The sequence below is a fragment of the Scyliorhinus canicula genome, chromosome 20, assembly GCF_902713615.1.
Source record: "Scyliorhinus canicula chromosome 20, sScyCan1.1, whole genome shotgun sequence".
In the NCBI taxonomy this organism is placed as follows: domain Eukaryota; kingdom Metazoa; phylum Chordata; class Chondrichthyes; order Carcharhiniformes; family Scyliorhinidae; genus Scyliorhinus; species Scyliorhinus canicula.
In genome coordinates this window covers 5,245,105-5,270,970 of record NC_052165.1, presented here as the reverse complement: position 1 = coordinate 5,270,970, position 25,866 = coordinate 5,245,105, and the positions used below count along the sequence as shown (strand labels likewise).

At 43.7% G+C, this 25,866-nt stretch overlaps 1 protein-coding gene across 1 annotated transcript in view; it reads right to left on the bottom strand.

Moving 5' to 3' along the window:
• Positions 1 to 485: 485 nt before the first annotated feature.
• mrps35 (mitochondrial ribosomal protein S35) overlaps positions 486 to 25,866 on the bottom strand; it is a 28,817-nt gene continuing 3,436 nt past the window's right edge. Inside the window, exons 2-8 of the mRNA XM_038780719.1 lie at positions 23,952 to 24,001; positions 22,416 to 22,583; positions 20,495 to 20,555; positions 15,076 to 15,215; positions 11,243 to 11,352; positions 10,001 to 10,070; positions 486 to 1,482 (exon numbers count right to left, since the gene is read on the bottom strand). Of these exons, the coding sequence (XP_038636647.1) occupies positions 1,207 to 1,482; positions 10,001 to 10,070; positions 11,243 to 11,352; positions 15,076 to 15,215; positions 20,495 to 20,555; positions 22,416 to 22,583; positions 23,952 to 24,001 (875 nt within the window). The 3' untranslated portion in view covers positions 486 to 1,206. The remainder of the gene's footprint in view (positions 1,483 to 10,000; positions 10,071 to 11,242; positions 11,353 to 15,075; positions 15,216 to 20,494; positions 20,556 to 22,415; positions 22,584 to 23,951; positions 24,002 to 25,866) is intronic.

The window sequence follows — 25,866 nt, the reverse complement described above, 5'->3', positions numbered from 1 at the left end:
CTTCCTGAAGTCAACGACTAGCTAGTTACTTTTGCTGACGCAGAGGAAGAGATTGTTGTTGTTACACCACGCCACTAGGTTTTCGTTCTCCCTCCTGTACTTTGATTCATAGTTGTTTGAGATCTGACCCACTACAGTTGGGTCATCAACAAATATATAGATGGAGTTGGGAGTCAAATGTTGCCACGCAGCGTGTGTGTATACAGGGAGTATAGTAGGGGGCTAAGTACGCAGCCTTGAGGAAGCAAAGATCACAATAATGGAGGCTGGCCTTTCTTTAAAGGGAACCCTGAATGAAATAGGCAAAATAAGTCAACATTAATAGCTGGAGGAACCTCAAATCTACTGGAAATGCACATACAGGTTAGTAGTTGTAGTTTATAGTGAATTTTATTAGTCACATTTGTGGCTTCCTTTACAACATATTTGTAATCTTGAATATTTAGTGAATCTGATTTGTTTAAAAATAAAACAAATTCATAATATTATTTTTGTTAGGCCATTCCGCACTTTAATTTCCTCTTACAATCATTAACTTGCATTCATTCTTTCGTTTTACTTTTGATCCTTGAATGATAGAAGCAGACCTTGCCATCTCATGTGTAAGTGCTTCTTCCATTTGTTAACCAAACAAACAAATCCATGACCGACAATTATGCTCATACCCTGGTTATCCACAGAGCAGAATAGTTGATGTGGTATCAGTGTTAGGGAGATATATAGACAGGGAACCAGAATGTGGCCTGAGGATGCAAGTGGGCTATTTCACACACTAACTCATAATACAACTTAGACACAGTAAACAAATTAATGGAAGGGAAACTTTATTCACAGAATTGAAATACTTTCAATGAGTATATTTGTGGAAGTAAAAATAAGGTTGCTCAGGAATTGGCTGCCACAGTTGGCAGCGGAGGCAATAACCCTCAATTAATTTAAAAGATACCCGGATCTGCACCTGAGGCGTTACAACCTGTACGGTGCTGGAAGGTGGGATTAGAATGAGCAGCCAGTTTTTCAGCCGGCGCAGATATGATGGCCTGAATGGCATCTTCCTGTGCTGTAGCATTTCTATAGCTCTACATGAGCGATTAACGCTTCCCGTCATACAAGATGTTTTATCTTACTGCCGTAAGATTTTTGACAAAATCTGTACTGTGCCAACCTAATAACTCCGTATAAACCGATCATGTCTTTTTCTGTAGGTCATGCTGCACCCTGCAAATGCAGCAGCTTTTTTACAGATTCTTTGTATTGTAAAATGCTATCTTCTGTTTCCCCAACATTTTTAATATTCACCACCGACGTCTTGTAATTGTGGACTTCTGGGGAGTTGATTACTTCTTCCTCTGAAACTGTTACATTTTCAGCTTCGTTCATTCTGAAGATTGTGTGCAAGGCATTTTTCTCAGATTGACTGTTCTCCCAAATATATTCATCCATGTCAGCTTCTGTTTTGTCCGATTCCCACACTTCAGTTTTCTGGGAAGAAGAAAGACAGGACAGCAGATGGTGTGAGTGCTTTTTGTACAAGGCAAATTAGTTGTAAAGAATTGGAGGCCATGGACAGATTCTGAGAAGCAAAGCTTTTCCATATCACCTAGATAATTTGAACAATTAGTTGCCCGAGCATAAACAGATATGGTGGAATGGCTAACCAAAAACATCAACCGGCCGATTTTCATTCTATGATTTATTTTATTCCCAGGCCCATCTCACAATAATTAAAATTAATGCACAACAACTTCAAAAAAAATGTCTGGTTTTCAGATCGCCAGGTGTGAGACACTGGGCGCGATTCTCCGCAAATGTGGCGAGTCGTAAAGGCTGCCGTGAAACTGGCCGTGTTTAACGGCAGCCTCCGCGCCCCCTCCTGGTACCCGATTCTTCCCCCCGGGCGAGGCTAGCAGCGGGGCCCCGTGAACCACGGCATCGCGGCCTTAGCGACCATCGCTTAGTCTGCGCGCCAAGCGTCACGCCGGCTGACGCGCACGATGATGTCAGCCACGCATGCGCGGATTGGACGGCTCCAACCCGCGCATGCGCGGGGCCGTCATCTCCCTCGGCCGCCCCGCGGACTGATTCTGCGGGGCGGCGGAGGGAGAAAGAGTGCGTCCGTTACGGACGCACTGCCCGCGATCGGTGGGCACCGATCGCGGGCCCATGCCCCCCTTGGCACGTCCGTGGTATTGCCGTGCCAATCGGGGCCCTGGATGCCCAGAACGGGCATGTTGCGGCCGTTTTTACGACGGCAGCAAGCAGGTGTGTTTGCTGCCGTAAAAACGGCCGGAAAGGCCTGGGAACTCGGCCCATCGGCCTGGGGAGAATCGCTGTTCGCCGTAAAAAACGGCGAGCAGCGATTCGTGTCGTGGGGCGGCCGTGGGGGGGGGGGGGGGGAGGAGGGGAGAATAGCGGGAGGGCGTGAAAAATGTCGGGGACGCCCTCCCGCTATTCTCCGACCCGTCGTGGGCAGCGGAGAATCGCGCCCACTGTACCTGTACTCTAAAAAGACATGGAGTGGAGTTGGCATTTTTATCTTTTTAAAGAAAGTGTGACTGTGATGACCATCTCCACCCAGCATCATAGAGCAAAAACCCATTGAATCACATGTAAAGAATGATTATGTGGATGTGTGACACAAAGTCATCATCTTCAACTGAGAAGGTGAAAGGGGAATATTGGGAAAATAATCTTACAAAACCACTTGGGGGCAGCATAAGCAAACCCGAATAGACAAGTCGCTTCAGTGACTCAACATTCAGTGAAGGGATTGAATTCAGATTTGTAATTTATTGCTTTTTTCTTAAATCAGCAACTCCACACCTCCACCCCTCAAATACATATCCATTAAATGCCAGATATATTAGGTAATCATTCTGCCACTTTTGCTGTATAATGTGGCTTTAACTTTGCAGCTGGACAAAGTAACATTGTGGATGTGACTTAGAACCATAGAACCACTAGAGTGCATAAGCAGGTCATTTGGCCCATCAAGTCTGTACAGACACTCAAAGAGCACCCTACCAACCCCCCCCCCCCCCACCCCCCACCCCCCCCCCCCCCCCCCCCCCCCCCCCCGCCCTATCCCCCATTCATCTTTGGCCCGTGGGAGGAAACCAGAGCACCTGGAGGAAAGCCACTCAGACACAAGGAGAATGTTCAAACTCCACACAGACAGTCATCCAAGGCCGGAATTTAACCCAGGTCCATGATGCAGTAGTGCTAACCTCTGTGCCACCCATATCTTCCCACATCTGTGCTTAATTATAGCCAGTTTTTCTGCTCATCAAAATGAATGGTGAACGTGCAAGCAGACAGGTTAAAAAAAAATCACAACCATAATTTTAGCTGTGTTTCTATCGGACTCAAGGATGCAGCAGTGCAATAGCCCTTCAGAATGGGCATCTCCTATTTCTTTCTATATAACGTACCATAGAGAGCATTCAGACCAATCAATAGATTTATAGGCACGTCATAAGATTTAAGCAGTCTTTCACATTTTTTGAGAAAGGTGTTCCAACTAGACTCTTTAAACATATTTTTAAAATTGTTTGAGTTGATAATTGCCCATATAAATGTGCATGCATCTCTGCCCTAACAAGCATTGTACAATTCACCCCAAGCAATGGAACAAGGTACTTGCTGGTTATGAACCATATACTACAACAGTGCTACATGATGGGTAATGTAGTGTAACTGCAGCCTAATGTTCAGTTTGCTAAAAGATTTGGGGCAAAAAAGGTGAAAATTACAAGACTGTCAAAACATACTCGTCTCAATTTCCCCACGTGCAAGTAATTGTCACGCTAGCAGTTTGGAGGACATTATAAACTTGAACAAATCAAATGCCTTAGTTAAAAAAGAACACCTGCTCTTTAAGATTGCTGCCACAGGTCACATGATCTTTGGAACTGTAGGTTTGTCAGGCTTCTGGAAGCTTCTAAAGGTGGATCACAATGGGTTATACATGGACAATATCCTTGACAAATATTGCATCTTCCAATTTCGTGGACTTACCCTAAAATAACAAGAATTACAAGTCCTCAGACTTTGTCTCCAGATCTACCAGGTAATAAAGGAGTGATAATGAAACCGATTATGCCCAAGGATATGCTATGGACCTCTATCTACATCAGCATTCATATTTTTAAATGAGCAAATCCACACTGCCAACCTTCAAAATGATGCCAGATAAATAGGGCAATCATGCTGCCACTTTTGCAGAGCAATAAAATAGTTTTACCTTTGCAGCGAGACACATATAACACTGTTGATCGTTCTGACCACGGGAGATGGAAGTTATATTGTTACAATGAACAGACATGGATCGCTTTCCATGGTGTTTCCAATGGCTAGTCATCACATGACTGAAACTTTTGAAAGTCTTTTATTATAGAGTCCTGCTTGTTTTGCAGCACTTGGCTGAAATAACACAAGACGCAGCAGTGCCGGATCCAGGCCAAACATCTGGCCTTGACAGTGCCACAAGGCTTAATATTTAACGCTTCCTTGAATCTGTTCTGAAAGGTTCCATGTTCGCCTGGAAAAGGATTCTCAGGCTACACAAATTACCAAGGCTGTCTACACTACCCTTTGCACAACCTATTCTGAAGATACTACATGGGAAACTGTCTTCAGCTTATGGCCTCATTTGAACTTCAACTTCAGAGTGGAAAAGCTTCCCCCTCTCACTGGAATCGCACAATCACGTAAAACGTTAACTATTCTGTGAAGTCTTAATATTCTGTAGAAGTGAACCCCCCTTTCTCTTACTGTATCATTCTTTGTACTGTGTGTGAAGTAGCAATAATCCTTTCTGGGAAAAGTGTGAGGGAATGAATGCTTTTAAAAAATCCACGAATGTTTGCTGCTGGTAACTTTGAAAAAATTGACCTCACAAAAACAGGGGTTTGGGAACACATCAGCTTTATCAAAATTGAACTGATTGTGGGCACAAGGGAAGAATAACTGCATTTTTTTCAGGTTGATTATCTTCTCTCTCCACGACATAATGAAAATCATATTGGAAACAATCTCCGTTTAAAAAAGAAATTCAAACTTCCAGTTAATAGTTGAAAGTAAGGTTTCACGTTGGAAGACAAGGCAAAAAGTGCAATTAGACCATAAGACCATAAGACATAGGAGTGGAAGTAAGGCCATTCGGCCCATCGAGTCCACTCCGCCATTCAATCATGGCTGATGGGCATTTCAACTCCACCTCCCAGCATTCTCCCCATAGCCCTTAATTCCTCGCGACATCAAGAATTTATCTATCTCTGCCTTGAAGCCATTTAGCGTCCCGGCCTCCACTGCACTCTGCGGCAATGAATTCCACAGGCCCACCACTCTCTGGCTGAAGAAATGTCTCCGCATTTCTGTTTTGAATTTACCCCCTCTAATTCTAAGGCTGTGCCCACGGGTCCTCGACTCCTCGCCTAACGGAAACAGTTTCTTTGCGTCCATCCTTTCTAAGCCATGTATTATCTTGTAAGTTTCTATTAGATCTCCCCTTAACCTTCTGAACTCCAATGAATACAATCCCAGGAACGCCAGCCGTTCCTCATATGCTAGACCCGCCATTCCAGGGATCATCCGTGTGAATCTCCGCTGGACACGCTCCAGTGCCAGTATGTCCTTCCTGAGATGTGGGGCCCAAAACTGGACACAGTACTCCAAATGGGGCCTAACCAGAGCCTTATAAAGGCTCAGTAGCACATCGCTGCTTTTATATTCCAACCCTCTTGAGATAAATGACAACATAGCATTCGCTTTCTTAATCACGGATTCAACCTGCATGTTTACCTTTAGGGAATCCTCGACTAGCACTCCCAGATCCCTTTGTACTTTGGCATTATGAATTTTCTCACCGTTTAGAAAGTAGTCTATGCTTGGATTCTTTTTTCCAAAGTGCAAGACCTCACATTTTCTCACGTTGAAATGCATCAGCCATTTCCTGCACCACTCTCCCAAACTGTCTAGATCCTTCTGCAGCCTCCCCACTTCCTCAGCACTACCTGCCTGACCACCTAACTTCGTATCATCAGCAAACTTCGCTAGAATGCCCCCAGTCCCTTCATCCAGATCATTAATATATATGGTGAACAGCTGCGGCCCCAACACTGAACCCTGTGGGACACCGCTGGTCACCGGCTGCCATTCCGAAAAAGAACCTTTTATCCCAACTCTCTGCCTTCTGTCAGACAGCCAATCCTCAACCCATGCCAGTAGCTCACCTCGAACACCATGGGCCCTCACCTTACTCAGCAGCCTCCTGTGTGGCACCTTATCAAAGGCCTTTTGGAAATCCAGATAGACCACATCCACTGGATTTCCCTGGTCTAACCTACTTGTCACCTCCTCAAAGAATTCTAACAGGTTCGTCAGGCACGACCTCCCCTTACTAAATCCATGTTGACTTGTTCTAATCCGACCCTGCTCTTCCAAGAAATTAGAAATCTCATCCTTAACGATCGATTCTAGAATTTTACCAACAACCGAGGTTAGGCTAATTGGCCTATAATTTTCCATCTTTTGTCTTGATCCTTTCTTGAACAAGGGGGTTACAACAGCGATCTTCCAATCGTCCGGGACTTTCCCTGACTCCAGTGATTTTTGAAAGATCTCAACCAACGCTTCCGCTATTTCTTCAGCCACCTCCCTCAGAACTCTAGGATGTAGCCCATCGGGGCCAGGAGATTTGTCAATTTTAAGACCTTTTAGCTTTTTTAGCACCATCTCTTTTGTAATGGCAACCATACTCAACTCAGCCCCCTGACCCTTTATAATTTTTGGGATATTACTAACGTCTTCCACTGTGAAGACAGACGCAAAGTACTTATTAAGTTCTCCAGCCATTTCCTCATCTCCCATCACTAGCCTTCCAGAATCAGTTTGAATTGGCCCAATGTCTACTTTGGCCTGACGTTTGTTTCTTATGTATTGAAAGAAACTTTTACTATCATTTCTTATATTACTGGCTAGCCTGCCTTCATATTTGATCCTCTCCTTCCTTATTTGTCTCTTTGTTAACCTCTGTTTGTTTTTGTAGCCTTCCCAATCTTCTGATTTCCCGGTGCTTTTGGCCACTTTATAGGATCTCTCTTTTTCTTTGATACATTTCCTGACCTCCTTTGTCAGCCATGGCTGTCTAATCCCTCCCTGGATAATCTTTCTTTTCTTGGGGATGAACCTCTGTACAGTGTCCTCAATTATGCATACAAACTCCTGCCATTTTTGCTCTACTGTCTTCCCTGCTAGGGTCTGCTTCCAGTTGATTTTCACCAGTTCCTCTCTCATGCCCTCGTAATTACCTTTATTTAACTGTAACACCATTACATCCGATTTTGCCTTCTCTCTTTCAAACTGCAGACTGAACTCAACCATATTATGATCGCTGCTTCCTAAGTGTTCCCTTACTTTAAGATCTTTAATAAAGTCTGGTTCATTACATAGCACTAGGTCCAGAATAGCCTGCTCCCTTGTGGGCTCCATGACAAGCTGTTCCAAAAAGCCATCTTGTAAGCATTCCATGAATTCCTTTTCTTTGGATCCACTGGCTACATTATTTACCCAATCCACCTGCATATTGAAGTCCCCCATGATCACTGTGACCTTGCCTTTCTGACATGCCTTTTCTATTTCCCGGTACATGTTGCGCCCCTGGTCCTGACCACTGTTAGGCGGTCTGTACATAACTCCCATTATGGTTTTTTTGCCTTTGTGGTTCCTCAATTCTACCCACACAGACTCCACATCATCCGACCCTATGTCGTTTAGTGCCATAGATTTAATTTTGTTCTTAACTAACAAGGCAACCCCACCCCCTCGGCCCACCTCCCTGTCTTTTCGATAGGTTGTATATCCTTGGATGTTTAACTGCCAGTCCTGAACCCCCTGCAGCCATGTCTCTGTGATGCCTACCACATCATAATCATTCACGATGATCTGTGCCATTAGTTCATCTACTTTGTTACAAATGCTACGAGCATTCAGGTAAAGTGCCTTAATGTTAACTTTCTTATCAGTACAGATATTGGAAGTCCTAAGATGTCCAAAGTTATCCTTCCTTTTTGTTGCATTCCTAGTCTGCCTCAAGCTTAAATCCACCTGCCTACATGTTATCCTCCTGCGTATCTTGCCATTTAACTCCCTGCTCCCTGTCGCTTTCACTTTCCCTTCCCCCCAACTCAGAAGTTTAAAGTCCTACTGACCACCCTATTTATCCTCTTCGCTAGAACACTGGTTCCAGATCGGTTGATTAAACATTCTTTGTAGGAAGCTTCAAATCACAAAACAGGACCTTTCCGCTTTTAGTTTAGCACAGCCAAAGATACACAGATCTGCGTTACACTGTGCTTTAAGTGAACATAATGTGGGCAGCACGTAGCACAGTGGTTAGCATGGTTGCTTCCCAGCTCCAGGTTCGATTCCTGGCTTGGGTCACTATCTGTGCAGAGGCTGCACGTTCCCCCCATGTGTGTGTGGGTTTCCTCCGGGTGCTCCGGTTTCCTCCTACAGTCCAAAGATGTGCAGGTAAGGTGGATTGGCCATGCTAAATTGCCCCGAGTGTCCAAAAAAAAGGTTAGGTAGGGTCACTGGGTACTGGGATAAGGTGGAGGCATGGGCTTAAGTAGGGTGCTCTTTCCAAGGGCCAGTGCAGACTCAATGGGCTGAATGGCCTCCTTCTGCACTGTAGATTCTATGATATGTCTCTCCTTTCTGTAATGTATAAGCTAACATAATTGAAGTTAAAAGGTCGACTTCACAATCAATAAAATGGCCTCACTTCAAATTAGTTCCTGTAACTAACCTGACTTTGTGAAATAAATAAGTATAGCAATGTTATCGAGTATATCTACTTTGAAACTTCAGCTATTGCTTCTATCAATTCAGAATTTACACCATTTGACATTAAAATGAAGCCTATATTTTTCAAGAGAAAAACAATTTAGTTTTCTGAAATTTGAATATCTACTTAAAGTATTTCCTAATATTGATTATTGCATTGAATGGAACATCACCAAGCAAGCTATTCTCCGATTGAAACGCAATGTGACAGGATTCTCCTATCAGTGTGAAGAAAAAGTGTAAAGTTACACTCACTACAGCATGTTGGTATTTTGTTAACTAGGCAATCAACTCAAGGATTATGATTGTACAGATTCTTATTAGACAGCTTACTACAATAACTAATGTCTAAATAGTGCAATTATTTAACAGTACTCATGCCCACAAAAGTGTAACATCAGACAGGTGCAGCTCCTGGAACAATATGTTTCATGCATCTTTAAGCTAATGGAAAGAGATTGCATTGAGCATGGAAAATCAAATATGTCACAGTAATCATTAAAGTTTCATAAAAATCATTCACAATTAGAACTGATTGACACCTCCATTAACTATTGATATTAGATCTGAAAGGTAACAGAAAGGCAGCCATTTCACCAAAGGCTTTCCTGTGTATTCAGAATACAACACACACAACATGAAAATATCGGATGACCTGGTCTCCCCAGCTAAGTAACATTATAGTCAAAAGAATGAAGGGTTTGTCTACCATTAATAAACAAGTCATCTCCTAATCTTTCACCAATAGCACTCCGCTGGCATTGAAAGTTTCCACCTGCCACCAGGTTAATGGCTTTTCTCATCAGTAATAAAAGATTACAGTGTTCAAGCACTGACAGCAATGGACCTTGAAAGTGTAGTGACAATGAACTTAGAAGTGCATCATTACAGGGAGGGGAAAAGACCCACTTGCATTCCAGGTGCTTGGTAAGCCTGGGACCTTTGGTATTTAACATCACGGTGGTCTAGCACAAATATACTGCAGAGTGTCATTCTTTTAAGTAGTTAAGCTAGTATTTCAAGATAATCATTAGTAATAGCTGCTTTTTTGCATAAAATATAAGGATTTCCTACAATTTTCTGAAAGAAAACAAATAAATTATTAGCTCAGCGTGTCAAAAGTTGATCAGTTCTTCAAAATAAGTAAACTTACCCATGATTCATGGTACAAAACAGTGAGCAAATACATGGCATAATCATAATTCTGTCGCCGCAGTGGGCACCTGAAACAAAAATATTCAATATCTGTAACCTACATGTGGTATCAAAGTTGCTTAAAAACGAGTTAAGCTACTCTTTCCAATCACAAGTTTCTAAAGCTATCAAAAGCAGACCGAAATATGTTGCACATCGTTCCTCGGTAAGTGGGGTTGGTTGTGGTGGGGGGTGGGGCAGACCCACAGCAATGTGGTTGACTATTAACTGCCTCCTGAAATGGCCGAGCAAGTCACTCTGTTGTATCACGACCGCCAAAAAGTCTACAAAGGCGAATGAAACTGGTCGAATCACCGGGCATTGAACTGGGTAGTGGTAATAACCCATCTAGCCCAGCCGACCCTGCAAGGTCCTCCTTACTAACATCAGGGGGTTTGTGGAAAACTGGGAGGGCTGTCCCACACATTAGTCAAGCAACAGCCTGACATAGTCATACTCTTAGAGTCATAATCCCATCACCGCCATCACCATCTAACAAGAGATGACAGGTGGCACAGTGGTATACAGTCGGGATGAGGTTGCCCAGGGAGTTCTCAGCATTGACTCTGGAGCACTATGTTGAATAGTAATTGGTAGAAGCACTGAGGGTGGCAAGGGCACGGAATGTACTCTGGGTGGAGCATTTCAATGACCATCACCAAGAGTGGCTTGATAGCACCATGAATGGGTAAGCTGACCAAGTCCTAATGCACACAGCTGCTGGTAGGTGGTGAAGCAATCAACGAGTGCGAAAAAAACTACTTGATCTAGTCCTCACCAATCGGCCTGTCGCAGGCGCATCCGTCCATGAAACTAAAAATAATAATTTATCCACTTTTGTCATGGCTCAAATTTCCCCCTCTATTTCTGTGGCATTACTTTTGATTTCCATCTTGGTTTCTTCACGTACAAATTATTCAAAATTAAACTCGGATGCAGAAACAGGATAGATGAAACATGCAAAAACAAAAGACAAGTGTTGCTATGAAGAAATGAATAACTGCAATGCACTTTAAACTGTACAGCGTCACACAAGTTTATTGCTGTGGGGGTTGGGATGGGGGGGGGGGGGGGAAACTGCAGCACTTTGCGAATTTGCCATTAGATACTTAGCTTTCTTGCTTCATAATGAAGTCAGTGGCTAATTGGCATGATGACCTTAATTGCATTTATAACTGACATCTGCTTCATGTTACTGTACCTGTCTGTCGTAATGGTAAGCGTATCCGTATCTTTGTTGTATCGATTTCCTACAATTTTAATGAATTTCTTCCTGGCATGGTCATCCAAATAGAGATGCGAAAGTCTAATCTTCAAAATACATAAAGAAAATGTATTCAAGTTAAATCAAAATATTAGATCAGAATGATACAGATGTGCAATCTGTAACCTAGATAATAAAATTATCTTTCTTACAAGTGACTGAACAAAATTCCCTGGTTTAACCATCTGGCAAGAACCCTTCCATTGTTTAATAATGCATCAAAATAATAAATAATAAACCTCAAGTAAAAGCATTACCAGAACCATCAGAAAGGTTATTGAGCCTCAACTCAATTTTATTGACACATTTTAAGATAATCATCATAGCATGTATAATCATTGCAACAAAATATATTTGATGGCCAATGACTGGTTTGGGAGAGTGGAATACTTAGAATACGAACAGGGAACAGGACACAAAAATCTCCCCACTTTGCCGATGGCTAGGAAAGTAAAATTCTGGATTTCAGCTACTCCACGTTCACAATTCACAATCCATCAATTCATCATATCCAGAGGTCTGATCTATTAGCACTGATATAAAACAAAATACAGCAGTCTATTTCTGATAACAAAAGTTGCAATTCACAAAAATCACTGTATGGTCGCCACTCTGCTCCTTCCTTCATATAAAGAATGATATGCTTGTTTCCAAAGAATGAACTCCTGCCAGTACTTAAAATAAAAAATGGAGAGAGAAGAGAGAATGAAAGAAAAAATGGGGCCAGGAAGAGGTGGCAGGGAGGGAAAGGAAACCTGCAGGGTGGTGGTGGAGGAGTAGCCAATTGTTTGGCTGGGCAGAAGAAGGGTGGTTGCTTTCCGTGAATTCACTATGAGCAATGCAATCACAATACACACTAGTAAGGATTTGTCAGTGATGCAGCTTTGCGAGGTTGCACCTTCCTGTGGAGTGTGTGGAGAACTTCTGTGACACTTGATCGCACAAAAATAAGGTACCTGACTACTTTTTGGGTTCACAGAATCCCTACAGTGCAGAGGAGGCCATTCGGCCCATCAGGTCTGCACACATCCAGCGAAAGAGCACCCCACCTCGGCCCACTCCCCTGCCTAATCACCCTAACCCCACCTAACCCGCACATCTTTGGACTGTGGGAGGAAACCGGCGCACCAAAAGGAGACCCGTGGAAACGGCTCCTTCATTGTTGCCAATAGCAGCAGATCTGTTTGCATCTTAAGGAAAGGCTATGTGGCACTTCATGAGGAGTCTCCCAGCCCCAGCTTCAGGTGGATTCCTTCTTTGCCTGCAGGTTAAGATGAGGGGAGAAAAAGGACAAATTCCGATGGGATAACTAACAAGATTAGCTTTAACTTGGTTTCCTGAGAGGGATGGGTTAAAACCGACCCTCCCAAATTACAGTTACAAACAATGCGAGGAGGCTTTTCCAATATACTTGAACCATTTCTGCCATATTTCAAATGTGGATTGCAGTGCTAAGGACCCTGAAACCCTTTGCAAACACTTGGCTATCTGAATTTATTGAATATTTTTGTTCAATACCTCTTGTGCACAATCTAATCAAAGACAAAATCAGTCTCCTTATTCTGAGGCTGCAATCCTTACTTCCAGGCTCCCCAAACATGGAAGTAAAACTCCCACTATCCACCCTGTCAAACCCCTCAGAATTGGATATATTTCAATGCGGTTACCCCTCATTTTTCTAAACTTGAGAGAGAATAGAGGCCTTGCTCCTCAATGGGCAATCCCCCTCAACCCGGAATCAGTGTAATGAACCCACGCTGCACTTCCTCTCAGACATGTCTGTACTTCCCGAGGAAAGGAGACAAAACCTGTACACAATACTCTAGATGCTGTCCCACCAGTAGTAGAATTTTCTAGAAGTGCCCTAAAAGTGCAAAGAGGTGTCTTAAAATTGTGCTCGACAATCTGGGGAAAATAAATCAATCAATTCCAAGAACTCTGAGTGCTATAACATTGTATTGGGAATTTTTCAGCAGTATCTAGTTACAATTGATGGCTAGACCTAGGTACATCAGGCCAGGTTTTTGAAAAAAAATAATTTTTACAGGATGCGGGCATTGCTGGCCAGGCCATCGTTTATTGTCCATCCCTAATTGCCCTTCAGAAGGTGGTGGTGAGCTGCCTTCTTGAACCGCTGCAGTCCCGGAGGTGCGCGAACACGCACGGTGCAATTAGGGAGGGAATTTCAAGATTTTGATCAGACGGCAGTAAGGAATGGTGATATATTTCCAAGTCAGGGTGGTGAGTGATTTGGAAGGGAACCTCCAGGTGGTGGGGTTCCCAGGTATTGGCTGCTCGACCTTCTAGCTGGTATGGGTGAGGGTTTGGAAGGTGCTGCCCAAGGAGCCTTGTCGAGCTCCTGCAGTGCATCTTGTAGATGGTACACACGGCTGTCATTGTTCGTCGGTGTTGGAAGGAGTAAATGCTTGTGGAAAAGAGCAATTGAGCAGGCTGCTTTGTCTTGGATAGTGTCTAGCTTTTTGAGCGTTGTTGCGAGCTGCACTCATTCAAGCAAGTGGAGTGTCGCTGAGTTTGAATCGAGGGCTATGGGGTTAGATTCTCTGTTGGCGGAGTCTTCTATTTCGCTGGCAGCGTGCTCACGCCTACGGATTTCCTGATGGCGTAGGGGTGCCCATAATGGTAAACCCCATTTGCTGGCTGGCGGGACGGAGCATCCTGCTGCTGGCGATATGCACTGCACCAGAAAACAGGTGTGGCGGGACCGAGAATCCCGCCCAGGATATCAAGGACCATCTGAAGAAAAAACACTATATAGTATCTGGTTGCTGCTGACAAGGGCCTGTACAGACCCATTGTGCTGAATATCCATGCTGGATAGTCACCCAGTCCATCTGGATTTGCATTTTCAGACCATTTAGTTTTCCTTGCTGTTGCTACACACCACACTGTTGGTTTCAGTGGACCAGCCACCAGTGCCCCACACCCTCCTCATGTGTTGCATCTTGTAACATAGAACCAGTTAGTTTATACACTCCACCTTTGCACTACTTTAAGATCCTTCTTAAAACAAATGTCTCCTTCATCGGATGAGGCTCCATTTTTTGAACATACCTTTGTGATGGAGTTCGGGCATTTTCTACATTAAAAGTGCTACATTTCCCACAAAGCTCCCAATTCTCTTGTTTTAATTTCCACCTATTTAGCTGGCTTATTAATGTCTACACTTAAAACTGTCCCTTTATCAGTTCATGGTCGACATTTACTATCAAGTTTCTGTAACCGTTCTGCCTCCAAAACTTTGCTTTCTTTCTTGGACAGCTGTTTCAACCTTCCCTTCACCGTACACGTTTAAATTCTCCTAAAATACTGCATTTAGTCTGTCTGCAAAGACATCCGTAATGCTTGATACAGCTTCCTCCCCTCTTCTCGTGTCGTAGTTGTCATTGTCCTCGGTACCTGAAAATCTCCTCCCTTACACCATCTATTTTTGGTTTAGCCACACATTGATCGGGAGGAGGTGGCCGATGAAAACAAAGTAGGCTGAACTGGGCCACTTTTTCAATAACAACCAGTTTCATAGCACAGTTGTTTTAGCCCAAGAAACACAATTCTTTATTAGGAAAATTACATGCACAAGTTGATTTTGTGAGCTGGTAGCATCAGGGCAGATCTAATATGTCCTGACAGTATCCATTTTACTGATGAAGCAGTCAAATTGACTTGCTGATATGTGATTACAGTAAATCAGTTCTCTAAAGTTCCAAAACTCTCAGTTAAGAGAATTTAGCCACTGCTGCCTCATTACTTACTGACAAGCTGACCACTCTAGCCATGGAGTTGCGGACAGAGGGTCCTGCTGCAACATAATCTGTTGTCTTAATCTCGATGGGGAAGTGATGCTGACATTTCTCATCACTATCGAGTGCTGCTGGCCACTCAGTGCAGAACTCTGAAATCAGAGAAATGAATCAAAAGTGAAGCATTTAGTCCACATGGCACTAATAAGGAATCAATATTGCAATGAGAGTTGAAGTAGTTATTCGTGACGTTAGACTATATGATTATAACCGAGAACCTCAGCATCATAAATTATATTTAGTATGGATGGAAGATCTCCACATAGTCTGTGCTAATTTTCTGCATTAGTACTGATGGTACAGAACTGATACACAAGTCTACAAGAAAATACTTCTTTTTGGTACTAACATGATTGCCATGAGAATTATCTTTACAACAAGAAAGATAGAATCCAGGTTTGATATCAGTCCAAACTACATAAAACAATTCAGAAAACCCACCCAAAACAAGATTGGAAATCTTATAAACGATAGAAAATTAAAAACATCTCACTAGTACAGAGGGGATGTCTTTCTCAAGTTTATGTGAAGGTGCATTGTTGGAAGCTTAGAGTTTGAAGGGAGTTGTTCATAATGCAGGTATGCTCAATGATGGCAATGGATGCTGAAAGAGATTCTCTAGATCAAAGATTTCTCATCGGCTCCACCCTCTGCGACTGGATCCTGAACTTTCTAACCCACAGGCCATAATCAGTAAAAATAGGCAACACCACCACCTCCACGATCATCCTCAACACCGGTGCCCCAGAAGGCTGTGTCCTCAGCCCCCTACTATACACCTTATACACCTATGACTGTGTGGCCAAATTCCCCTCCAACTCGATTTTCAAATTTGCTGATAACACCACCATAGTGGGTCGGATTTCAAACAATGACGAGACAGAGTACAGGAATGAGATAGAGAATCTGGTGAACAGACAATAATCTCTCCCTCAATGTCAACAAAACGAAGGAGATAGTCATCGACTTCAGGAAGCGTAGCGGAGAACATGCCCCTGTCTACATTAATGGGAACGAAGTAGAAAGGGTCAAGAGCATCACGGTTTTAGGTGTACAGATCACCAACAGCCTGTCCTAGACCCCCATGCCGACACTATAGTTAAGAAGGCCCACCAACGACTCTACTTTCTCAGAAGACTACGGAAATTTGGCATGTCAGCTACGACCCTCACCAACTGCTGCAGAAGCACCATAGAAAACATTATTTCTGGTTGTATCACAGCTTGGTATGGAGCCTGCTCTGCCCAAGACTGCAGGAAACTACAAAAGGTCATGAATGTAGCCCAGTCCATCACGCAAACCAGCCTCCCATCCATTGACTCTATAATTCCCGCTGCTTCAGAAAGGCAGCCAGCATAATTAAGGACCCCACGCACCCCGGACATACTCTCTTCCACCTTCTTCTGTCAGGAAAAAGATACCAAAGTTTGAGGTCACGTACCAACCGACTCAAGAACAGCTTCTTCCCTACTGCCATCAGACTTTTGAATGGACCTACCTCGTATTAAGTTGATCTTTTCTCTACACCTTGCTATAACTGCAACATTATATTCTGCAGTCTCTCCTTCCTTATGTACAGTATGCATTATTTGTACAGCATGCAAGAAACAATACTTTTCACTGTATACTAATACATGTGACAATAATAAATCAAATCAAATTTCATCATGATGAGCACAAACAAACTTCTCAAAATGTTTTTAATGTACGTCATAAAAAATTGGACACATTTCATTGTCTCCAAACACTCAGACACGTTTGTTTATTTACCACAATGGATAGTCCAAATCAAATACTTCTGGATTTTTCAAGGACATTTTGACTGTGGATTGTCATTTGAAAAATATATACACAATGCCAGCTACAGCATGATTTGCACCATACAGAAAGGTTAAAAATTGTCAACTATCATACATTGTAAAATTAGTTTTTAAATTAAGTTCCAGCTGATCTTCCATGTCATCACCACAGTGCAAGGGTGCCTGGGTGGCACTGCCAAGGGTCAGGGCCTGAGGGGGGCCATGTCCATGAAAGGAGGGTGGAGGGGGATTTTAAGGGTGGAGGGTTGCATGGCAAGTAGGTAGTGACCTCTGGGAAGTTGTGGGTGTGACGGGTGCGGGGTGCCTGAAGTGCCCCTCCCCCCCCCCCCCCCCCCCCGGGACCCCATAGCAGAGTGTCCTCACTTGGGGTGGTGTAGGGTAGTGCCCATGTATGTGGGGCGGGATGACATTGCCCATGGGTGGCAGGAAGCCACAAGCTCACTTAGAGTTTGGGGTACCCATTTCAGAATGGTCGCCCGATCGGAGTTCAGCTTCCCAGTGCTGAAAAACATTCTGGACAGGATACTGTCGGCTGACACCAGACTTGGGAAACAGGATAGGATGGAAAATCAGTTTTGACGCCAAAATCGTTGCAGGCACTGGTTTCAAGTCAACTCATAATTCTCCGGTGCCTCGACAGCAGCTTCAATGCGTTCCAGAACGCATGTACAGTAAATGATGTTGGCCTATCATTAGTGGTATTCTCCAGGGCCTCTGCGATGCTCTGCCTGCACTGGGTCGAATTCCCGATGGCAAAGTTCACTTGTGCTTTTAAAAATTGTGAAACGGGTACTCTGGCTGCTGAGGGAGAGAGAAGGGGACTTATGGAAAGTGTCCAACATCGCCATAGTTTGCTGACAGTTGTGCCGTTGGCCGGGGGGCTTCTGCCAGGGCCAGAAGTAGTAGCCGAGAGGGAGGGAGGGAGGGAGGGGGGGTGGGGGGGGGGGGGGGGGGGGGGGCAGGACGTGGACTGTGGGGTCAGGGTGGATGGGCATGGAACACCATTGAACACAACCAGTGCCATCTTGTTGGCTGGGATGACTGCGTGTGGGCATTGTAATCTGTAAATGCAGCTGCAGCTTGTCAGCCGCCCAAGTGTCAATCACGGACCTGGTGAATCCCGCACTGTTTCTCAATGGAATCAATTACGTTCCATGTGGCGCTGGTGCCAGCACCTTCATGGTCGCTGTATTGGTCCAGGTATGGCACCAGTTTTGATGTCGAGGAAGTCCATGAATCCTGCCCCGGTGTCAACACTTAGTCTCAGGCACGGAGAATCCTGGCCTTTAAGTGTGGGCTAGGGCGGCACGGTGGCACAGTGGTTAGCATTGCTGCCTACGGCGCTGAGGACCCGGGTTCGAATCCCGGCCCTGGGTCACTGTCTGTGAGGAGTTTGCACATTCTCCCCGTGTCTGCGTGGGTTTCACCCCCACAACCCAAAGATGTGCAGGTTAGGTGGATTGGCCACGTTAAATTGCCCCTTAATTGAAAAAATGAATTGGATATTCTAAATTTAAAAAAAAAAAGTGTGGGCTAAACCAGTGAGAAACTCCCCAGGGCCCAAAATAGTAACTAAGTGTCGTTTGATAGCAGTGGGGAACTCACCAGCAGAGCCGGCAGGAAACTCCCTGAAAAACCTGCCACAAATGAACTTTGGCATTTTCCCATTAAATGAAATGAATGAAAATCGCTTATTGTCACGAATAGACTTCAATGAAGTTACCGTGAAAAGCCCCTAGTCGCCACATTCCTGCGCCTGTTCCGGAAGGATGTTACGGGAATCGAACCGTGATGCTGGCCTGCTTTCAAAGTCAGCAAATAGCCCTGTGCTAAACAGCCTCAGACATTCCGTCCATAGTCATAAATGGGCGGCACAGTAGCACAATTGTTAGCACTGTTGCTTCACAGCACCAGGGACCCAGGTTCAATTCCTGGCTTGATCACAGTCTGTTCTCCCCGTGTCTGCGTGGGTTTCCTCCGGGTGCTCCGGTTTCCTCCCAGAAGTCCCAAAAGGCGTGCTTGTTAGGTGAATTGGACTTTCGGAATTCTCCCACAGTGTACCCAAACAGGCGCCAGAATGTGGCGACTAGGGGCTTTTCACAGTAACTTCATTGCAGTGTTAATGTAAGCCTATTTGTGACAATAATAAAAGATTATTATTAGTTTAAAGTTCAATCCCTCAGCCATTAATAAGATTCCTTCGCCCTGCTTTAACCATGTCAAATCTGCTAATGCCCTTTTAAAATAAGGTCGCTCAACCCTTTGAACATAATAAAATGGACTCTTTGTTGGAATGTTTAGTGTGGTGGTTCTGTAGTCTCTTTTACAATCTTTCTTTCTTCAACATGGGTTCTATCCTTACCAGCCATCAGTGGGTGGCAGTGACGTTAGTGGTCTAGCGATATTGTCGCTAGACTCGTAATCCAGAGACCCAATCCCACCACGGCAGATGGTGAAATTTGAATTCACTCAAAAAGTCTAATGATGACCACGAAACCATTGACGATTGTTGCACAAATCCATCTGGTTCGCTAATGTCCTTTAGGAAAGGAAATCTGCCACCCTTACCTGTACTGGTCTATGTGACAAACCCACAGCAATGTGGTTGACTGTTAAATGCCCTCAGGGATGGGCAATGAATGCTGGTCCAGCCAACGACCCCCATATCCCATAAACAGAAAAAACACTCAAATGCAGAGCTTTCTTCTGTTTGACATCGTAGTGCCTGTTATGGTTTTCCCCCCGAAAATCAACTGGTCTCACTCTGAATCTGAGGCAGTGAGGCCTTTGGGTCCACGAGTCAAGCTCATACCTGACTTTGAATAAGGTTTGCCATGGGGTAGGGCCAGTAAAAAGGTCACATGGGCTTACCACCAGGCAGAATTCAGCACAACTTCACCCCCCCCCCCCCAAATTCCGGGGCATTGTTTTGCTTTAAATTACAAGAGGCAGTTTTAAACGTTATAAAAAAATTCCACAACAGCTACCAGTGATCATTTTGCAATCACTAGACAACCCAAAGCACTTTACAGCCAATGATGTACTTTTGAAGTGTAGTCACCACTGAAATATAGGAAACGAGGCAATTAATCTGCACTCAGCAAATCCCACAAACAGTAACGTGACAATTGCCAGATAGTCTGTTTTTGTGATGCTGTTGAGGGACAAATACTGACCAGGATGCCAGTGATGACTCCCCTTCTTCAAAATATTTCCATTGGATCTTATACATCTACCTGAAGAGTGCAGGAAAGGCCGCAGTTTAACATCACAGAGGCAAGAAGACACCTCGGACTGTGTAGTGCTCCCTCAATATTGCACCACAGTTTTGTGCTGTCCTGGTGTGGAATTTGAATCCTCAACACTCTGCCTCAACCATGGCTACTAAAATTTAGCTATGCCTATGTGTGGCAGCCGACTGTAAAAATGACATGCAACTGTAAGATTCATTTCACCATCACGGTGGAATAAGATGTGATAAGAATCAATTGTAAAGCTTACTTTAGAACCATCCTCCATCAATGATTGGCTCAGCATGTCCTGTGACCTACCTTTTAAAGCTGTGCAATGTCCTTTTATCGCAGGTGGAGTGAGATGCAAGAAATTTGGGATCTGAAACAAATTTATCAACAGATTAACCCTTTATTATCCATTTTCTTAGCTGTAAATTGATATAGGTTAGTAAGTAGTAATGGTATCCTCAGCAAGATCAGTGACATTATGCAGCCTATATACGAATACACGTCAACAATATTAAACACAGCAACTTGGACCGCAGGTAAAATGAATGAAGAGTTTAATAGAAGCTCAAGCTGTATTATCGGTATTCCTCAGATCTAATAATGTAGTTACCAGACATTGTCACAATGATGTTACATGCGCTTGTGTGATATTACTCTTTAATTTCATCAGCTGATCAAACAAATATTGAACTGTTTAAAAAGGACATTTAAAATCAAGCAAAGACATTGACTTAAGATGGCTGCCACAAGTCACGTGAAATCTGTTATTCACAAGTTAATCAGTTTTTTGGAAGGTTCAATATGAAATACAATTAATACTTGCCCAGACACCCTCCTACAGAATTTTAAGCCTGCTGATGTCAAGAGCTATTTCAAAGGATGAACTGAAACTGTATTGCTTCTTACATATGCATTTCCATAAAGCTACCTCTCAAGCGGAGACTACTGGGATAATAACTACATGGAAAAGCATTTTTCCTAACTCATCAAGATGGATAACGAATCATTTGGAGTTAACGGTTGGGACATTAAATCATCTAATCACCTATACCATAGGTCAACAGCCACAGTCCTTCCAGACTGGAGCTAATCAATTATCCTCTGAAATCAATGTGGGGGGGGGGGAAGAGGTCATGTGACTGAAGTAACCATTTTTGAATGTATTTTTATTACAACACTCTAAGCTGCATGCAGTCTACCAGAATCCTCCAATGGAACAGTAATACTCTACATTTCCCTTCTCTCCCAAGTTTCAAGATTGTCCTTCAATCACTGTTCAAACCACAGACAGAGAATTTCCATCGAAAGGAACATCACATGCAAAAATCATTGATTTTTGGTGAAAGATGATTAAACTGTCTTAAGAAATTTAGGTTTGCATGGATTCAACTCAACTGGATGTCTCTTTGTCAAAGCTAGAGAGAGCTGGAAATAGGATCTGATTTATACTATTGTGGGTGGGGTGGGGGGGGGGTTGGAGCAGTGGGGCTGGATAGAGGGCCAGCGATGGGTGGAGATTGACAAAGATGTCATGGACAGAAAGAGAATGTAAATGGTGATAATCAAGGCGAAGGGTGCGGATAGTGGCACATTTAAGAGATCAGAATAAGGGCAGCACGGTGGCCTAGTGGTTAGCACAGCTGCCTCACGGCGCTGAGGTCCCAGGTTCGATCCCGGCTCTGGGTCACTGTCCGTGTGGAGTTTGCACATTCTCCCTATGTCTGCGTGGGTTTCGCCCCCACAACCCAAAAATGTGCAGAGTAGGTGGATTGGCCACGTTAAATTTCCCCTTAATTTGAAAAAATAATTGGATAATCTAAATTTTTTTAAAAAAGAGATCAGAATGTGTTAATGGCAGAACAAAGGTAAGGAGTGTGTTAAAGGACAACTAGGAACAGGTGGCCCTAGTGGGGGGGGAGGGGGGATGACAATGGCGAGGGAAAACGATCGATGGACAAAATGAAAATAGAAATGGGGTGAAGGTGAAGGAGAGTTCAGAGTCAGAAGTTGTGCCAGCTTTGATAAAGAGTCATCCAGACTCGAAACTTTACCTCCCTTCTCTCTCTCCAGACACTCTCAGACCTGCTGAGATTGTCCAGTATTTTCTGTTCTTATTTCCCATTCCAGCATCCGCAGTAATTTGCCTTTATCTCAGGTATATTAATGAGAAGCTTTCATGCTGTTCTTGGATATCAGAGTCAGGAGATTAAACCATACTATTCTTACTTACCTTTATTAGCTCTAGATTTCCTATTTTGTCTGGCGGGACTCCTCTTTTTATTGGATAGCCCATGCGAACAGGAAGAGGTACAACAGAAGACTTAAATGCTGCCGCAGTTGGGTACACATTGCACCAATTCTGGTCCACTTCCATCTTTTGAGTCCTTGGAGGTACAGGCTAAAATATAAAATTACATTTATTTATTTTTATTTTTTTTAAAAAAAGGTTTGGTTTCCTACATTAGTACTTTTACTGATCGCGTTCTGAAAGAATAAAACTTCAAATGTGATATTTCATCAGTATCACCAAATGCAGTGAGCAAAATAATGTATTTTTTTCATTCTCAGGATGTGAATGTCGTTGGTAAGGTCAGTATTTGTGTCTATCCCTATTGGGAAGACGGTGAGGTTGGGCTGATCTCCTGAACAAGGCAATCTCTGTAGTGAAAGTGCTCCCACAATACTGTTCAGTCAATAGTTTCAGGAGAGACAAGGAAGAAACATGTCCAAGGCAGAATGGTGTGTGGCTTGGCTGGGATCTGGTGAGCTATTCTCATGCTACCTTTGCCTAGAAGCTACAGCGAGCTGTGAACACCACCCAGTCCATCACGTGAACCCGCCTCCCATCCATTGACTCCATCTACACCTCCCACTGCCTTGGGAAAGCGGGCAGCATAATCAAAGACCGCTCCCACCCGGCTTATTCACTCTTCCAACATCTTCCATCGGGCAGGAGATACAAAACTCAGAGCACGCACAAACAGATTCAAAAACAGCTTTATCCCCGCTGTCACCAGACTCCTAAATGACCCTCTTATGGACTGATCTGATCTCTTCACACATCTTCTCTACAGAGTAGTACTACACTCCTGTATGCTTCACCCGATGCCTGTGTCTATGTACTTATATTGTGTATTTTGTATTTGCCCTATTATGTATTTTCTTTTCATGTGTGGAATGATCTGTCTGAGCTGTACGCAGAACAATACTTTTCACTGTCCCTCGGTACACATGACAATAAACAAATCCAAATCTAAAGGACTGGAGGTTCACATGTTTTGGAGGAGCTGCCAAAGAAGGTGAGTTGCTACAATAAATCCCATAGATAGTACACACCGTGGCCACACTACGCTGGCAGTAAAGGAAACGGCCACTTAGATTACTGGGCGAGCAAGGCAGCTGCTTTGTCCTGGAAGGTTTCGAGCCTCGTGTTGTTGCAGCTGCACCCGTCCACAAATGTGAAAACTATTCTATCACACTCATGACTTACGCATGAAAGATTTTGGAGTGGCTTTGGAAAGTCAAGCACTTGACACAGAATACCTAACCGTTGACTGCTCTAATAATGATGTTTGTGAATGGTACTGTCCATACCATCAGTAGGAAAGGTAAAAAATAATACTTTCAACACCAATAATAATTATCAAAAATCTGTTATTCTATGTTGTCTTCTGGGAATAGTCAAGATTCTGAAAGTACTGTGCAATTGTCATGCCTCTCACTTTGTGGAACATTGTACGATTTTTATACAGGGTTTAATAATTACCTCTCGCCTTTGTTTTTCTTTTGGAGATGCTCGCTTGCCTCTCGTCACAGCTGAAGAAATAAAACATCCAATAAAGTGAAATTAGAATGACATAGTAAGTGACTAGAACTCTTTTTTATATATATTTCAAACATAAAGTCCAAAGATGTGCAGGTTAGGTGGATTGGCCATGCTAAATTGCCCTCGTGTCCAAAGCGTTGAGGTGGGGTTACTGGGATCGGATGGAGGTGTGGGCTTAAGTAGGGTGCACTTTCCAAGGGCCGGTGCAGACGCGATGGGCCAAATGGCCTCCTTCTGCATTATAAATTCTATGGTTCTATGATAATACAACTTTTTCTTTTAAACTTCAAGCAAAATGAAAAGGGTGCGAGGGAAGACATGAAAATGAAAAAAACAAACAAATTCTTCCATAAATATTTTGGCTGATTACTTGAACATTAAAGGTTTTACCAAAAAATGTAACTTTTGACAATCTTTATTCTATGTATGTGTTATATTCTCCAGTAGGACACACGATACCCAGTCATTGGTGCAAGTTAGCCAATGTCTATCGATGTCAGTCCCCAGCCTGGATAAATGGGGAGAGTATCGTGCTGCAAAGCCATCTACCGCATCCAAAAAAATAATTCTGGCTGATGTGGAGGGTGATCATCCACATCCCCCCCCAGTCAGTGGTCTGAATGGCTGCTTCGTGGTACGGAGTGACGCCAGCAGTGAGGGTTCAACTCCCGCACGTGTACATGGACACACTTTTCAAAAATCACACTATTTATAATATCCTTTCTTTCAATTTCAGTCCTAGCATGGATTGGTATTGCTGGCTGGTCTGTTTCTTTACCGTATTTCCTATTTCAAGTGCATTGCTTCGTCTATCTCCTCTCCTCACTGATCTCCCATCAGTCATACCTTTGACCATTCCGTCACCCAATTAATGCCATCCTGAACTATGCAACTATTTTCATCACGACCCAAATTATCAAACTTTAGGTGGTAAGTGGATCAAAAATCAGACATGGTTTTTCTCAAATGACAATATATTTTAGGGGGTTATATGACCCACGCTGAAAATTAATTTAGCTCAGGAACTCAGTTAGCTATATGAATTTATCGATCAGCTGCACCACGCAATCCTGGCTACATCACCCACCATTCTCATAGAATCCCTGCAGTGCAGAAGGAGGCCATTCAGCCCACCGAATCTGCACCGACAGTCTGAAAGAGCACCCTATCAAGGCCTACACCGCTCAACCTATCCCCATAAACCAGTAATCCCGCCTAACCTTTTGGATAGCAAGGGGCCAATCCACCTTGGTATCCAAGGTAGCGTGCCTCAACGACTACCGACCGGTGGCTCTGATGTCTGTTATCATGAAATGCTTCGAGCAGCGAGTTATGAGACGCATCAACGCCAGCCTCCCAGACAGTCTCGATTCATTAAAGTTCGCCTAGCGCCACAACCGGTCCACAGCAGAAGTTATCCCTCTGGCCCTATAATCAACATTCAAAAAGCTCGACAACCAGGACACCTTCATCAGACTACTGTTCATAGACTACAGCTCCGCCTTCAACACCATCATCCCGACAAGGCTAATAACCAAACTCCGCAATCCAGAACATGACCCCTCCTTGTGCAGCTGGATTCTTGACTTCCTCATCAACAGACCGCAATCTGTCAGGATCGGCAACAGCACCTCCTCCACAATAGTTCTCAACACCGGGGCCCCACAAGGATGTGTGCTCAGTTCTCTACTGTACTCCCTATACAGGCACGACTGTGTACAAGGTTTAACTCAATTTGACCTATAAGTTTGCGGATGAAAAGGCGCCGGAATGTGGCGACTAGGCACGTTTCACAGTGACTTCATTGCAGTGTTAATGTAAGCCTACTTGTCACAATAAAGATTATTAAAGATAC